The sequence below is a fragment of the Capricornis sumatraensis genome, chromosome 8, assembly GCF_032405125.1.
Source record: "Capricornis sumatraensis isolate serow.1 chromosome 8, serow.2, whole genome shotgun sequence".
NCBI lineage: Eukaryota > Metazoa > Chordata > Mammalia > Artiodactyla > Bovidae > Capricornis > Capricornis sumatraensis.
In genome coordinates, this window is record NC_091076.1 from 100,879,809 (window position 1) to 100,894,206 (window position 14,398).

Here is a 14,398-nt window from a genome sequence, read left to right on the forward strand (position 1 = left end):
AGGAGCCTTTATTTCTTGTGGTACAGGGCTGCTTCCGTATGTCTGAGAAGTACTTCGTCTCCATTGCTGAAGGACGTTTTTACCACGTAACAAGTTCTAGGTTCACAGTTCTACTTGTGGTCTCACTGCACTTGCTGGCCTCAAAGACTTGCTGGCAGAAGGGGCCTGGAACCGAAAATAGGCAAGCAGTGAAAGCCCAGAGAGAGTGACGATCCAGTTTCTTTAAAATGATTTGATTCTTTTAGCATTCTTTTTGTATCAGTGTGTGCAGTGACTAGACACTGCTTAGTGTCTAGTCATTGTTCTATTTGTTTTTATTGTTCCAACAAGGCTGTATTTTTAAATAGCTTTATCAAGATGTAGTTTGCACATCACACAGTTCGCTGATTTGAAGTGCCCAGCTCAGGGGCTCTTAGGATATTTGCAGGGTTGCGTAGCCATCACCGCTGTCTAATTTTAGAACAGTTTTGTCCCCAAAAAAGAAGCCCTGCATCGTTTAGCAGTTACAGCCCAGTCCTCCCAACACCTGACAACCACTGATTTGCTTTCTCTGGTTTCCTTGATGGAATCCTACAGTGTGTGGTCTTTTGTGACTTGACTTTTCACCACTTGCAGTGTCTCATGGTTCATCCATGCCTGCAGTCTGCAGTGCTTCATTCTTTTCATTGCTGAATAGCATTCAGTGCCAAGGACACACTCCACTACCTATGGGACATGTCAGACACCCAGGAGAGCACCCAGAGCTGAGGGGCTCCAGGGCCTCATCCTGGTGGTGACTTGAAGGCTAGACATTGCATGATTGTGACAAAGGCTTCACCTCCTTGGGGATTAGAAGTGGGACTGAGACTGTCTGAAGCTGGGTCTTTCCTGCTGTGGGCGTCTGTGGCAGTGGGTGACGAGCAAAGGAAAAATGCAAGGGCCTGAGGGTCTTGTCCCTGCCCCTGGTCTTCCCCTCAGCTCTTTGGAATGAAGGTCTGCCTTCTACTTCTGAATCTCAGCTTCTGCATGGTCTGAGGGTAGTGGGGGCGGGGACTGTCATTGTGCCAGGAAGAATGGGTCAGTATGGTAGCAAGCAGCCTGTCTTGGCTCTGTAGCAGCCTGTCAGGAAATGCTCGCTGAGCAGGCAGGCCTCGATGCTGTATCTGCTCCTTTCGGCTGGTGGCAGTGGAGAGACACAGTGAGGCTGGCCTGTGATAGCTCGCTCAGGCATCGCCTCAGAGTGGAACAATAAGGAGCTCTGCGAAAAGGTTCTCGATGTCATTCTTGAAACGTTTCCAAAGAGTCTTGATTAAGAATCTGTTGTCTCTTCTCTCCTGTGGTGTTCAGTAACAATTTCTGGCTTGATAACACAGATTTTGCCCGTACACAAATTCTGTGAGCATCAGGTACTCTGAATAAATACTTTTAAACCATTATTAAACATTCACACATCAAAATCACACCATGCTGGGGACCACTGTAAAGGTTTAATCTTCTCCCCAAAAGTTCCTGTCTTACAAGATATGTTTGTATGGCACGTTTCGGAATGCAGAATGACTCACTTATAGACCCTAAGACCTGGTGATCCTGCTGGTTGTGGTCCTGAGCCTTTTGGGGACAGCTTGCCAGTCTGGGGACAGTGATGGGGTCTGGTGTCTTCATGGAAAGCTGTTCCCTGTTAGCTGCAAAGACCTGTGAAGCCTGGTGTGCTGTGTATGTGGACACATTGCTCCAAGGTCATCAGGCTGCCATCTCTTTTGTTTTTTTCCAGAATTTTAAAAATTATATACTGAGTAGATATAAAAGATTATTTAAAAAACATGTTTAAGAAATTTAAAAAAGCAGAAATACCAATCCCCAGAATTAAGAACCAGAACGTTCCTATGGCCTCTGAAGTTGCTGGGTCTTCCCGTCTGCTTCCAGAAGGGGTGCAGTATGACTTCCTTGCTTTTCTTCCAGTTTTACCTCCTGTGTATGTTTTCCTAAACCAGGTACTGTGAGTTTTACATGTTGCTGCACACAGTAGACCCAGAACTGTCCTCTTGTGTCCTCCGAGCCAGGCCGTGTTCCCTTACCCTGGAGCAGCCTGAGACCTACCTGTGTGTGGCCATTGTGTTGGCCCGAGTCCACCATGAGCAGAATGCCACGCGAGGCACCGTGCTCCACAGCCTTGGGCCCGGGTCCTGCTCACCATTCGGACACCCATGGGGCGTTTTCTTGAGCTATCGCTGTGCCATCCTGATCATAAGTGAGGCCAGGCTCCTGTTCCTCCGTTTGTTTGCTCCGTCCTGTCTCCTGTGCTGTGCTGGTTGTATCTGTTTTCTGTTCCTGCCTGGGTGGTTCAGTCTCTTTTCTCCCTGCCTCTGACCATGTCAGGAGTGTGACACCTCTGCCTCTTCTCTCCCGTGGTGTCACTGAAGCACAAAGCTTACATTTCCATGTGGTCAGCTTTCTACGGTTTGGCATTTTGAATCATAAAATCTGTTATCTTGTCTTCTCTAAGGTTGGTGGTTTTGAGTTTTAAGCCCACCTAGGATTGCTTCAAATGTGTGTTCCAAGGTAGGGGCCCAGTTTTCCTCTTAATTTATTGTAGCCATATTCTGTCTGAACACCATTCATTGGGAAAACTGTCTTTCTCTGTTAATCTGTGGTGCTTCTCCATTAGCAGTCGTCTCCGTGACCGTGGCCTCGCCTTTGTCCTCCCTTCTGTCCCCTGGCCGGTGTTGCTCAACCAGCACCAGCACCGCACCGTCCGACTCACTGTAACTTCACTCTTCCTCAGTCTGTTGCAGCCCCGCCCTGCGGACTAGCCTGCAGGTTTCACCCAGATGTGATTCTCTCTCTCTCTCACACAGACACGAACGATACCTTTGACGTCTCTCAGAAAGTCGGGATTTTTTTCATTGAAGGTTTGGTCCATTGTTTGTTAGATTGATCCTGGGTACTTTATACTTTCTGCATACTGCAGTAAGCACCGGCTTGGCAGTTCAGCTCTCTGTTACTTGTTCCTCTAATTTGTACATGTGTTCTGGGTTCTCTGCATTATGCAGGAGTTTTGATTCTTCCCTTCATTTTGGCTCCTCGTGCTGACGAGGGCTTTTGGAAGTGTTGAGTAACCAGTGCTTTTGTCTGGTTTTTAATTGTAAAAGATGTGTTTTCAGGATTTCATCATTAACTGTGAGTTTGCTGTGGGGCTTTTTTGTGTGTTGTTTCTTTGTACCCTTTATCATATTGGAAATTTGCTGTTTATTTCCATTTCTTGTTGTAAGTTTCCTCCCCTTAAGAAGAGAGCTCCTTTTGTCCCGGAACATATTATTTCCTTAATCATGCTGCTGTTTTCTTAGATTGCTTACATGCCCGTTAGTGAGAGCAGGCTAGAAGGGCTTCTCAGAATTGTTTATAGCCCTGTAGGAGTTGAGACACTCATTTCTCATACATTTCAGGAAAATATCAGTTTGAGCAAAGAGACCTATGAAAGCAAACATTTAAGTAATCCTTTTAGTCCTCCTGTGGGCTTTGAGGTTGATTTAAAATATACCTTGTAAACAGGACACATACCCGTGTTTGTCTAAGGCTGTTCATCATGGTGTTATCTGTGGTAACAAGAACTTAAAGCAATCTAAAAGTCTAGTAATGGGAACATTAAATTATAATACATCTATATGGTGGGATATTCTGTGATCACTAAAAATGTATTTGAAAATTATGTGAAGATACGCGATAAAACTCATGAAGTAAAATTTAAAATGTATCTGTATGGGACTTCTCTGGTGGCTCAGCAGCTAAGACTGTGCTCTCAGTGCAGGGGGCCTGGGTTCAGTCCCTGGTCAGGGAACTAGACCCCACATGCCACAACTAAGACCTGGCGCAGCTCAATAAATAAATATATTTAAAGAATAAAAGGTACCTGTATGTATAGTAAAAATCCCAACTGCTGTAGATGTTGGTGCGTGTATGTACACACATTTGTATGCGGGTCCGCACAGAGGACAGGGCTGGAGGGCTTGAGGGTCCACCTTTGACTGCAGCTCTGATCTGTTTGTCATGAGAAGCTCTGTGGAGCCAGTGAAAGAATGGCTGGGGAGCACCTCCTGTCATGGTGGGGAGAGGTGCCCGTGTCTTGAAATTGGATGCGGTGGGACAGGAAGGAAGGCGAGAGGTGCCAACCCAGAGTGCCTCTTCAGGGTTATTTGCCGAGACACCCCAGATTAAAGCCCTGGAAGTAGAGTAGAGAAGGTGGGCTGTTCAGTGGACAGGGAGGGTCTTAGAGACCCCAGGGAATGCTGCTCTTAGGTGGCTGCCCAGGCAGGGGGGTGGCAAGGTGGATCCTCCCGGCTTGAGGTGGTTGTGGCCTCAGTGATGAGGATCTGGAAGAGCTGACAGGAGACTGCGGTGGGGAGGAGAGAGCACACAGGCAACTGGGTGTCATGGCTGTGGAGGGGATCGGCACGCTCTGGGGGCCTGTGGCGTCCTCTCTGTCCCACCCATCATTTACCCACCTGTCCTCAGCCCAACATGGGTTTGTCGTAGCATCTGGCACTGACTAGCTGTGCTCTGTGACTCATCGCGGAGCTCACTCCATGTGTGTTCTGAGTTACTTAGGACATTCCGAGCAAACCACCAGCATTGTTTTGTCAAAGGTCAACCTATATTTCAGGGGTTTCATGTGGTCTTCCAAAGCTCCCCCGAGAAGGCTACAGCAGGCTGTGCTGCAGACCAGCCCTGTGCTCGTCCGCTCGCCTGCCTGGGCCCTGCTCTCGGGACCCCATGCTCTGCACTCACTCTGCCCCAAGTCTCTTGTGTGCATTGTTGTTTTCTCTGTGAATTGCCTCTCTGTGCCCTGAGGTATTCGTAAAGCGATTCATCATTTTTGCATTCATTTATGAGGGGTCTTTATACGTAAACCCCTTGTCATATATATTGTTTCTTTAACTTTACATACAAAGGAAGTTCTAACATTTTCTGATTCAGAGATACCTTAATCTTTTTAAATTGTAATTCCTGCTTTTGTCATCATACTTAGCTAATTCTTTACTTAAAGCTATCTATTTACTTACATTTTGTTTCAGTGCTTTTTGATTTAATTTTGCATTGAGATTTGTAATGTTTATCCATTATTTACCTATTTATTGTAGTTTCATAATAACAGTTTTATATTTGTTAGGGCGAGACTCTGCACTATTCAACTTTTTAAAGCAAATGTTTTATCTTTTGCCTATTTATTTTATTTTATTTTATTTTTGTTGCCTATTTATTTTTAAAGATTTCTTTTATATTTGGCTGTGCCACTTGGCTTGCAGGATCTTAGTTCCCCAACTAGGGATTGAACCTGAGTCCTGGCAGTGAAAGCACCAAGTCCTAACAACTGGAATGCCAGGGAATTCTAAACGAATGTTTTCATCACAGGAGATTATGTTTGCCTCCAGCATTATTCAGGAAAATGTATCAAGGAATCAAGAAATTGCCAGCAAGAGCAGAAACTGAGCAACAACATACCAGTATAACATCCCAGTCTAGGGAGAAGGATTTTGTGGTCTCAGACCTGTGAGCTTGGCTTTCATTCTTTCCGTTGAGCTGGAGATGACAAGTCTGTGGTCAGATCCCCACAGGGGTGGAAATGGAGCTGGACGTGCACACCCTGGGTGGCAGGGCTGCGGAAGAGCAGAGCCCATGAGTCCTGGAACTGAGATCTGGAGTCTAAAGTGGACACAGCTGCTGTCTGTCCCCCCTGCCCTCTGCCCCTCCTGGCTGTTAGATCTCGGGCAGAGCAGCTTGTCCTCACACCCGTTTGTGCCCTCCGCATGCTCTGGGGCCTGCTGGCTGCATGCACACGCTGTCAAGCCTGGACCAGGCTCTGCTGGTCTTTTGCTTCTAACAGGTGCTCTTTAGGTGCTTATCAACTGGACTGCTTCCTAAATGGTGATTCTTTAAGAGACTTTGTCCTGAAAATATTGTTTTTTCTTACTTTATCCTGTGAAGTCTCAGATCAAGCTGCTCGTTTCACTTACTGTCTTCTTTCAAGTTCTTTAAGGAGAAAAGCATTACCTGAAGGATTTCATTCACCTTTTCCAAAGCAAGCTGGTGCCACCCAGTAAGTGGACTTTGCTGTTGTCCTGGCACAAAGCCTGCTTGCCTCTAAGCTAACACAGACAGAGATCCCTGGATTTTGCATTGACGTTTCATAGACATGACCGATGGGAGGTAGCAAGGCGTCAGGAACCTCGATTTCTGACTCTCCCAGTGTCTTGCTCCAGGTGGAGATAAAACTGCTGACACTTTGGTGGCTGCCAAACTTAGGATTAAGATGTCTTCCTCCTAGTGTATTCTGCCTGACATTTGCTAACGCCCATAAAAAGTAATTGCCTTTTAAAATGGTGTGTGGGGCTAGGGCTTGGCTGGCAAAAACATTTGCGTGAAAGCATGGGGGAGAGATAGAAGGTACCTGCTTTTCCTCCGGGGAAGAGAGGAGGATGCAGCACCTTTATTTTCTTGGGGAGCAGAAGGGTACAGTGGGGTAGTTAAATCTGAAAGAGAATCGCATGACACAAAAAAAAGAGAGGGGGGCATTTAGCAAGCAACATCCCTAGAGGGGAAGATTAAAGCGAACAGGTGCTGTGAAAATGTCTCTGCATATTAGAGCTTAATTAGATTTGAAGATGAATTCCAGACGGGCTAATTATGTGTGAGTTGTTGCAGGTTGTTTCTTGTAGGGGCAAGCATGTATTTTTGGAAATGGTGATGTAGTTTGATTGGGTGTGATTCCTGCCTCCTACCATGTTTCCTCCATTGAAAAACTACCACTTTGGGGGCCCAGGACCCATTCAGCAAGCCTCATGTCTTGTGCTGCCAGTGTCAAAGCTGATAGAGCCACCGAAAGCCAGGCCTACTTCATATGCTGCAGCAGTGAGCGTGCGGAAAGACCAAGGACTCTTGCCCAGGTGGAGGGGACAGGATTCTAGCTTCCGAGGAGAGCAGACAGACAGAATGGGCATTGTTTCCAGGAACCTGTCCTCTGCTGGTGCTCTTACTCCCTGTGTGGCTGGCTAGATGTGTTTGAACCATTTTCTGGAAGGGCAGAGGGGCACATGCTTGCTAGCAGCTCTCTGGGTTGTGAACTGAGAAAAGGTAGGGAAGGTGTGGGTAATCTGAGATGTGCTGTGGACCAAAGAGTTTAATATCTGGAAGAAAAAAAAGGACCAGGGCCGCATGGAGCCTCTAGACTTCTCGTTAGGATAACAGACTTGGTTTAACGCAGGACAGCCTGTGAACGTTGTCTCAAAAGACGGCGTGGGCCTCTGACATCCCCAAAAGGTGTGATGTGCTGGGGTGGCACTGCGTCACCTGCATGCCCCAGGGAGGTCTGCTTGGCATCCAATAGGGTTTGAGAGCTTTAATAAACATAAACTTTTATGTAAGGTCCCATAACTGGAAATTATGGATGTCTAATTTATATATGACTCAGTGAATGATTTATATAATGTTAAGTGATGAGTTAGATAGAAAATATGACCCTTTCTTGCGGAATCTTTAATGAAAAGCGTTGGTTCTAATGAATTTATTTCGAGAGCTCTGTTTGAACTCAGCATGTTTGACATAAATCAGATCTAATTGTCATTTTATGATTAATGAACATATGCTGGCCATTTTTCCCCGTAATTAAACTTTATGTTCCATGCATCTGACAAAGCAAAACAAGTTTAGACTTTGACAGATTGGCGGTGGGGTTTTCATGTTTGCGTAGTAGTATGTGTACTCGTGTGTGTGTGTGTGTGTGTTAATTTTGTTAATGTGTAAGGATTAAGTTTCCATGAAGTTGGGTTTTCAAAGGTGTGAGGGAGGTTGTTAAGAGTTAGCATTCAGATGTGAGACTGGGAGAGCTTATAGAGAAGGTGGGGGGCACAGATGTGGCCTGGTGGTGGGGGGTTGTTTCCAGGAATCTGTCCCCAAGGGAGCTGGGGTCCATCTCTCACCGCTTCAGCACCAGGCTGGGGGGCGAGACACCTGTGGCTGAGAGCAAGTCTACTTTCTTGAGTCGTGGCCTCCAAGAAATGCTGGAAGGTGGAGTCATTGCAAAAATGTGCCCATTTCCTTCTCTGCTTTTCAAACACTTCAACAGGAATTGTAGTAATTTAAGGAGTGAGACAAGCATGTGGACGGAAAACCCATCACAGGTCAGCACTCACACCCTGGACCTTTGTCTCCTGTTTCAGGACATAGACAAGTTTGGCAACGAGATCACCCAGCTGGCCCGCCCCTTGCCTGTGGAGTATCTGATCATAGACGTAAGTGTGTGTCATCTCCCCGCGGAGGTCAGGACGGCTGGGGGAGGCCTTGAGAGGGCGCCGCTTGAACACCTGCCCCTCTGCCTGCACAGATTAGCCACCCAGAGATGTTTGAGTCACTGAGCTTCTGGCATCCCTGAAAAGCTAGAAACCTTAAGGGCTTTTCATTTTTTATTTCCTTAAAAACAGCTTAAGGGGTTCACTTCTCCCAGCCTACAGTGCAGCAGAGGACTGCCGACTAGGCCAAGCAGCCCCAGAAGTCAGCGAGCCTCTCCCTGGCTGTGTGTGCAGGTTCTGCCCTGGCCACAGTGGCTGCCACAATGGCCGCCACGGCCAGGCTCATGGTGGGCTGCTGCAAGTCGATCCCTAGGGGACACAGCCGGACTCTGCCCTTGAGTGAGGGATAGCACGGTCTCTGGGAGGGCACTCTAGGAGCCAGGAAGGCTCCTGGTTACTGGCACACCTTCCCCAAGCCTCGGCTCCTTTCTGGAGGCTCCTCACGGAGATGTGGTCATGGGCAGAGGGCAACACATGCTGCAGGACCAGAGCCTGATGCATTTGCTGCAGTTAGCGCTCTGTCCACAGGGTACAGGAGGTGGCTCATTTCCTAACTGCTGCCTGCCAGGATGAATTCAGGCTGCATTTGGACAGGCATGTGATTCAGGCTGTAAAGTATCATTGCATTTGGAGCAGTGGGTCCCTGTGAGCCGAGCCCGCCAACGCTCCATTCCAACTGACAGCTCCCGAGAACATATTTATTACCTAGGCCATAAAGGCATCTGCTTTTTAGACTACCTAGGGTGTAATTAAGATGAAAACAGATTGATAGAGCATACACTTAGGAGGAGTCTGCGTGATTTAAAGCCAGCTTCCTGAGGTCTTCTTTCCCAGTGGCCTCCCCACCCGTTCCCTTTCACGAAGGAGCTAAGCTCTTTCTTGCCTTAGTGCTGTTGCAGTAGCGTTTGGTTGATGGGGAAGCATTCTACCCTGTGATACTCACGTGCTCTCTTCCTGTGGAAGGAGGTTGGAGCAGGTGTCCAGACAGGCGTGCTCACTCCTCACCCGACCCCACACCCTCACCTGATCAGCACGTTCAGTGACTTTAAATAAGCCTCGTGGCCAGGCGGCCGTTCAGGCCTTCTGTGGAGGTGCTTCGCATGTAGGGGGGTGTCTGCCAGGCAGGCTGGGTGGGGAGAGGGTTTGAGCACAAAATAAACTGCTTGACACCCTGCATCCTCTCCCCTGGGTTTCTGGGATAGTCAGACTGCTGTGTGAACTTGGCTCTGAAGTTCTCCAAGGGGCAGTTACAGGTCTAACAAATACTTCCCTTAATTCTACATTTACTTACTAGTGGGTTTTCCGTTGTTGCTGGTCCACTCCTATATCTGCCTTCCAAAGGGAGGGCTGTGAGCCCGCCACAGGCCTTGTCTCTGCAGTGAGGTGGCCCCTCCGCCATCTCTAGAATCATGACGGCAGCTGAGACTGAGCCCCACATGTGCTGCCCATTCTGCGGGCTCCACACGTCTGGGCACACTTGATCCTCACACAGCCTTAGGAGGCATGGGCTCTCCGGTCTCCGTATCTCTCAGATGAACCAAGCGAGGCCTCACAGGAGGACTTGGCGCTGTGCTGAGTTCACACCCTGTGCCCCAAGGCCACGTGGTCTCATCCATAAAAGGCCAGCAGGGCTCGAGTGAAGGCGCTGCTGACGGCTCAGCTCACTGTCACAGCGCTGGCACGGGCACAGCAGGTCCTGGGCCAGCCAGCCTGGCACAGCTCGCTGCCTTCACTGATGCAGAAAACAGGCCAGAGCCACATTTTCATTCTTTAGAAATAGTCCCGAAGGAACCAGAATAGCTGTGCTAAATCTGGACGAGGTGTAATCTGCTGCTAGTGTCATATTGCAGGGGAAGAGCTGCGTCAACCAAAAGATGGCTGATGGTGGTGCACACTTGGGTGTGTTTGGGGGTGGGGCACCTGCCAGGAGGAATGAGAAACTGTGTTTGTGTTGATTTTTTGCACATTTGCCACTGTCCCTGTAGCTTCTATTGATTTTGAATTTTAAATGCCCTCTCTTCATTTCTGAAGCACGTCTGAGGCACTGCAGGGCTTCAGCTCCCCTTTGGATGCAAGCTCCTGACTCCAGCCATCTTCAGGGGAGAGCCATGCCCTGCATCTCCCCAGCCTTGCTTCTCTTCCTGCCTGGTCATGCCCTAGCTCCATGGAGTGGTGCCTGGGAATTGGAAGGGGCCTCAGCCAGCTCTCTGGAGGGCACCATGGCTTTCAAAACCATCAGGAGCTGGTTCTGCACTTGCCCTCCAGACATGGTGGTCGGAACAGAGTTGGCTCCTGAGATGGCGCTCATGCCTCTGCTCTCTCCCGTGGCCCACCCTCTAGATCCCCCTTGGCAGCGGGAGAGCAGCTGAGAGGCCGTTCCAGTGGAGATGGAGTTAGGAAACTGCCCATGGGTACCACAGTCTTACCAGCTATGAAAAATGATTCTTTATTTGCCTCTGAGAGTCACAGTTTCAGAATTTTCATTTAGGGGCTGTCCTAAGAGCTAAGCATCCCATTCAGGGTAGAACAGTTAGGACTTTGCTCCTGTGAGCAGCTCGGGGCTCCAAGGATTGGTGTGCTTAGGGCCCACATCCCTGTTTATGACATGATTAATTTATCATGGGTTTGTGTTTTTGTTCATTAGATCACAACAACTTTCCCCAAGGATCCAGTTTATACTTTTTCTATTTCACAAAATCCATTTCCCATTGAAAACCGGGATGTACTGGGTGAGACACAGGTAAGCTCTTTGTCTTTAGAAACATAATTTAAAGTCGCTGCTGCTTGTTTTATCTAGTGTCACTATTATTTTTCCAGGAAGTATCAAGGTTTCTGACTCTGCTCATTCGTTCTTGTGACAAAGCCTGGTTAGGCTTTTTTCTAAGATACTGCTGATCGCATGAGCCCTCTCCAGGGCAGGGGCAGTGGATGAGCATAGAGGCAAATCCCTCTAAGTCCTCAGGCCTGTGGATTTGCCGGAAGGACCATTCTCAGGGGGCCTGTTTTATCGGTCACTTTATGTCCTCTTCCAGCAAGGTTATTGATTGTTGTTAAGCGCCGTCTTTTGTGGCGGTGTCTTGCTTTGCTGTGTGCTCTGCCCCCTACCTCGTCACCTTGCCACGTTTCTCTGGCACCATCCAAGCCATGGGGCCTCTTGTGGCCTGGCCACCTCGGCTCTCACCTGCACATCAGGCTAGTCAGAACTGCCATGACTGCCTTGTCCTCACGTCAGTGGCCTGTGAGCACACATCCCAAGTTGATCACAGGCACTGCAGAAAGGGGCCTGGTTAAAGAATGTCTGCATTGAGAATTTCTTCTGAAACAGTGACTCGTGTCCAGCACCTCTCCGATACTTTGGTTTCCTCACCGCCCACCTGGCCAGGTGCTGGTGGAGGAGCAGGGCCACTGACTGGGGTAGCACCCTTGAACGTCCTGCTTCAGTCCCATTGAAAGTGTTAGTGTCATATAATCCCCCCTTCCCTCTGCCCCAATTCCTGTTCCTCACCACTCTGCTGCCCTGGTCAACAGTGCACCCGGACAGACAGGGCTTCTTGCAGCACCACATGGCCCTTCCCACTCCCACTCCTCCCCAGAGGTGAGTTTGAATGTGTCTCACAGCTGGGTCAGTACTCTTCCATAAGTCAGATGTCCCGAGTGTTTTCCTGGAAGTTTTCCTCTGCAGCTGCGTTCCTCAACCCCTGGCTCCCAGTAAATGGTTCTAGAAGGAGAGGGGGTGGGCCGTCCCTCAGCGCTCAATGTGCTCAGTCTCGTCTTTGTAGGACAGTGGCTCTCCTCCAACTCTGACCTGGGACCAACGGGTGCTTGTGTCTGTCTCTTCCTCCTCCCCCTCTTACCTGGATCTCTAGGATTTCCACAGCCTGGCCACCTACCTGTCCCAGAACACCTCATCTGTGTTCCTGGACACTATCTCGGATTTCCACCTCCTGCTGTTCCTGGTCACCAACGACGTCATGCCTCTGCAGGTACGAGCCAGGTGGGCTTCTGTCCTCAGACTGGAGCACTCTGGGCAGCACTGGAGCAGCTAAGGCCCCCTTAACCTGTCCTGTGGGCAGCAACTTTGCACAAGGGCCTGGATAGGTGACTTTCTCAGTTTTAGAGTTTGCACTAGAATAGCTTGTTCAAAAGTGTCTGCCCTCCATGACAGAGGACAAATCATACGGGACGCAGAGGCCACTTAGCTTCTAAGGGAAGCATTAGAAATCCACAGTTAAAAAATTCCTGTTGGAACAGTTTGAGTACCCCAGCCTCTGCTTCTTCCTGATCTCCCCTTCTCCCGAATCAGCTCTGGTTTATCACCTTGGCCCAGAAGGTTGGCCAGCATCCAGGCCCCAGGCGCACAGCTGCACAGTTGGCGTTTTTAAGACATACTTTGTGGGGAGATGAGGGCGAAGTGTTACAGATGGCAGCTGCTTTCTGAGCAGCACAGGAGCAGCGGGTCCAGTCAGGAAGCCTCTTGCATGGGTTGTGTTGTGGCTGTCCTTTTACTTTGGCCCTTTTTCTGCCTGAGACCCAAGGAAACGCATTTCTACAAGGAGACAGAATAGAAGGGCGAGGCCCGTTCCTCCCACTGCTTTTCTGTAGCTGTTCTTGTGTCCTGCTGGGTTGATCTTGTGTTTGTTTTTGTCCAGACTGATCACTTGTGATACTTGACACTGGGCATCCTGAGGCTTCACACTAGCTTTGCCTTCCCTGTTTAGCCCAGAGAGTTGCAGCTCCAGTCCCAGGCTCAGCTGCTGCCTGTCCGGTTGGGAAGGTGGTGAGAGCTTAGGGCCTTCTCACTGGAAACTGTGCTGTTGTTGCAGTCATCTGTTAGGAAGCATTTTCTGAAGGTACTGCCTGAGAGGCCCTGGAAGGCTTTGTAAGTTTCTAATTATAAACGCTATTCAGTTCTCTGCACTTTCGCCCTGGAGTTCTGGGTTGCGAAGCGCACTGAGATATAGACGCGATGAAGACAGAGGACTGAGGGAGGCGAGAGGGATGAGGGTGGGCCTCATGGCCACGGGGCTCCTGCCTGTCTGCCCAGGCCCTCAGGAGAAGGCCTGTGAGCTGTGACTGCCTAGGGGGTAGAGCAGTCAGCCCAGGAGAGAGCAGCACAGTGTTCACCTTGGGGCTCTCTGGGAAGAATTTACACTTTAGCTCAATTTAGCACTTGCCTTTATAGACTAAGTGTGTGTGTTTCGCGTTTCATGTGACAGCCTGGGAGATTTTCACAATTCTCACTTAAGTGTGTCTTGATATTGGGGAGGAAAAGCTTGTGAGCAAGTCTGTCCACTGTCAGTGAAGCGAGCTGGAATCTTTCTGGCTTCTTGCAGGACAGCATCAGCTTGTTGCTGGAGGCTGTGAGGACCAGAAACGAGGAGCTTGCCCAGACCTGGAAGAAGTCTGAACAATGGGCCACCATTGAGCAGCTCTGTAGTAAGTGTCCTCCCCTCCTGCAACCCCCATGACCAGGGCTCAGACTCTTGCCCTTTAGGGCCCAGTACTTCTTCCTGGGCCCTGGAAACCGGACCCCAAATGTATCCTGATGGCATCGTGGGCAGTGGAACAAGCACAGACAGACCTTTGCTGGAGCCCACAGGTGTTTTTATCACTGTAACATATGTGTTAAGGCCACACATTTTGGGTACACAGTTCTATGGATTTTTGTATGATTCTTTAAGCATCTTAGGAGTAGTTTGAAAGCCATTGTTTTAGATGAACAGGAATTTCACACTCACCTAAGTGCTAAGTGCAGAGAGCTTTTGGGCTCATCAGGCTTTTCTGTTCCCCTTTCCCCATCAATCCTCAGAGTATTCTTGGTGGAGAAGGAGGAAAAGAGAATAGAATTAGGGGATCTTGTGTCTTCAGAGTGAGAGCCTCCATCCATCAGCCTCCATCCAGCTGCTCCCATACTCCCAGCGCCCTCACCAAGAGCTCGAGAGGGTGGTGACCCTGGTGGCCCTTTGCCCTGTGGCTTTGAGAAGAACTGCAATGCCCCCTGAAAACACACCTGAAAGTACATATTAAAAAGTGTTTAAACATTTTCTCAATATGGAGGGCCAGAGTTAGTCAGGAAACCC

The 14,398-nt window shown here is 49.0% G+C and overlaps 1 protein-coding gene across 2 annotated transcripts in view; it reads left to right on the top strand.

The window, feature by feature from the left end:
- The window catches only part of NPLOC4 (NPL4 homolog, ubiquitin recognition factor), a 52,172-nt gene that overhangs the window by 32,548 nt on the left and 5,226 nt on the right, over positions 1-14,398 (top strand). For both annotated transcript variants that reach the window (XM_068976879.1, XM_068976878.1), the window contains exons 13-16: positions 8,190-8,261; positions 10,963-11,058; positions 12,185-12,301; positions 13,652-13,754. In XM_068976879.1, coding sequence (XP_068832980.1) covers positions 8,190-8,261; positions 10,963-11,058; positions 12,185-12,301; positions 13,652-13,754 — 388 coding nt within the window. The remainder of the gene's footprint in view (positions 1-8,189; positions 8,262-10,962; positions 11,059-12,184; positions 12,302-13,651; positions 13,755-14,398) is intronic.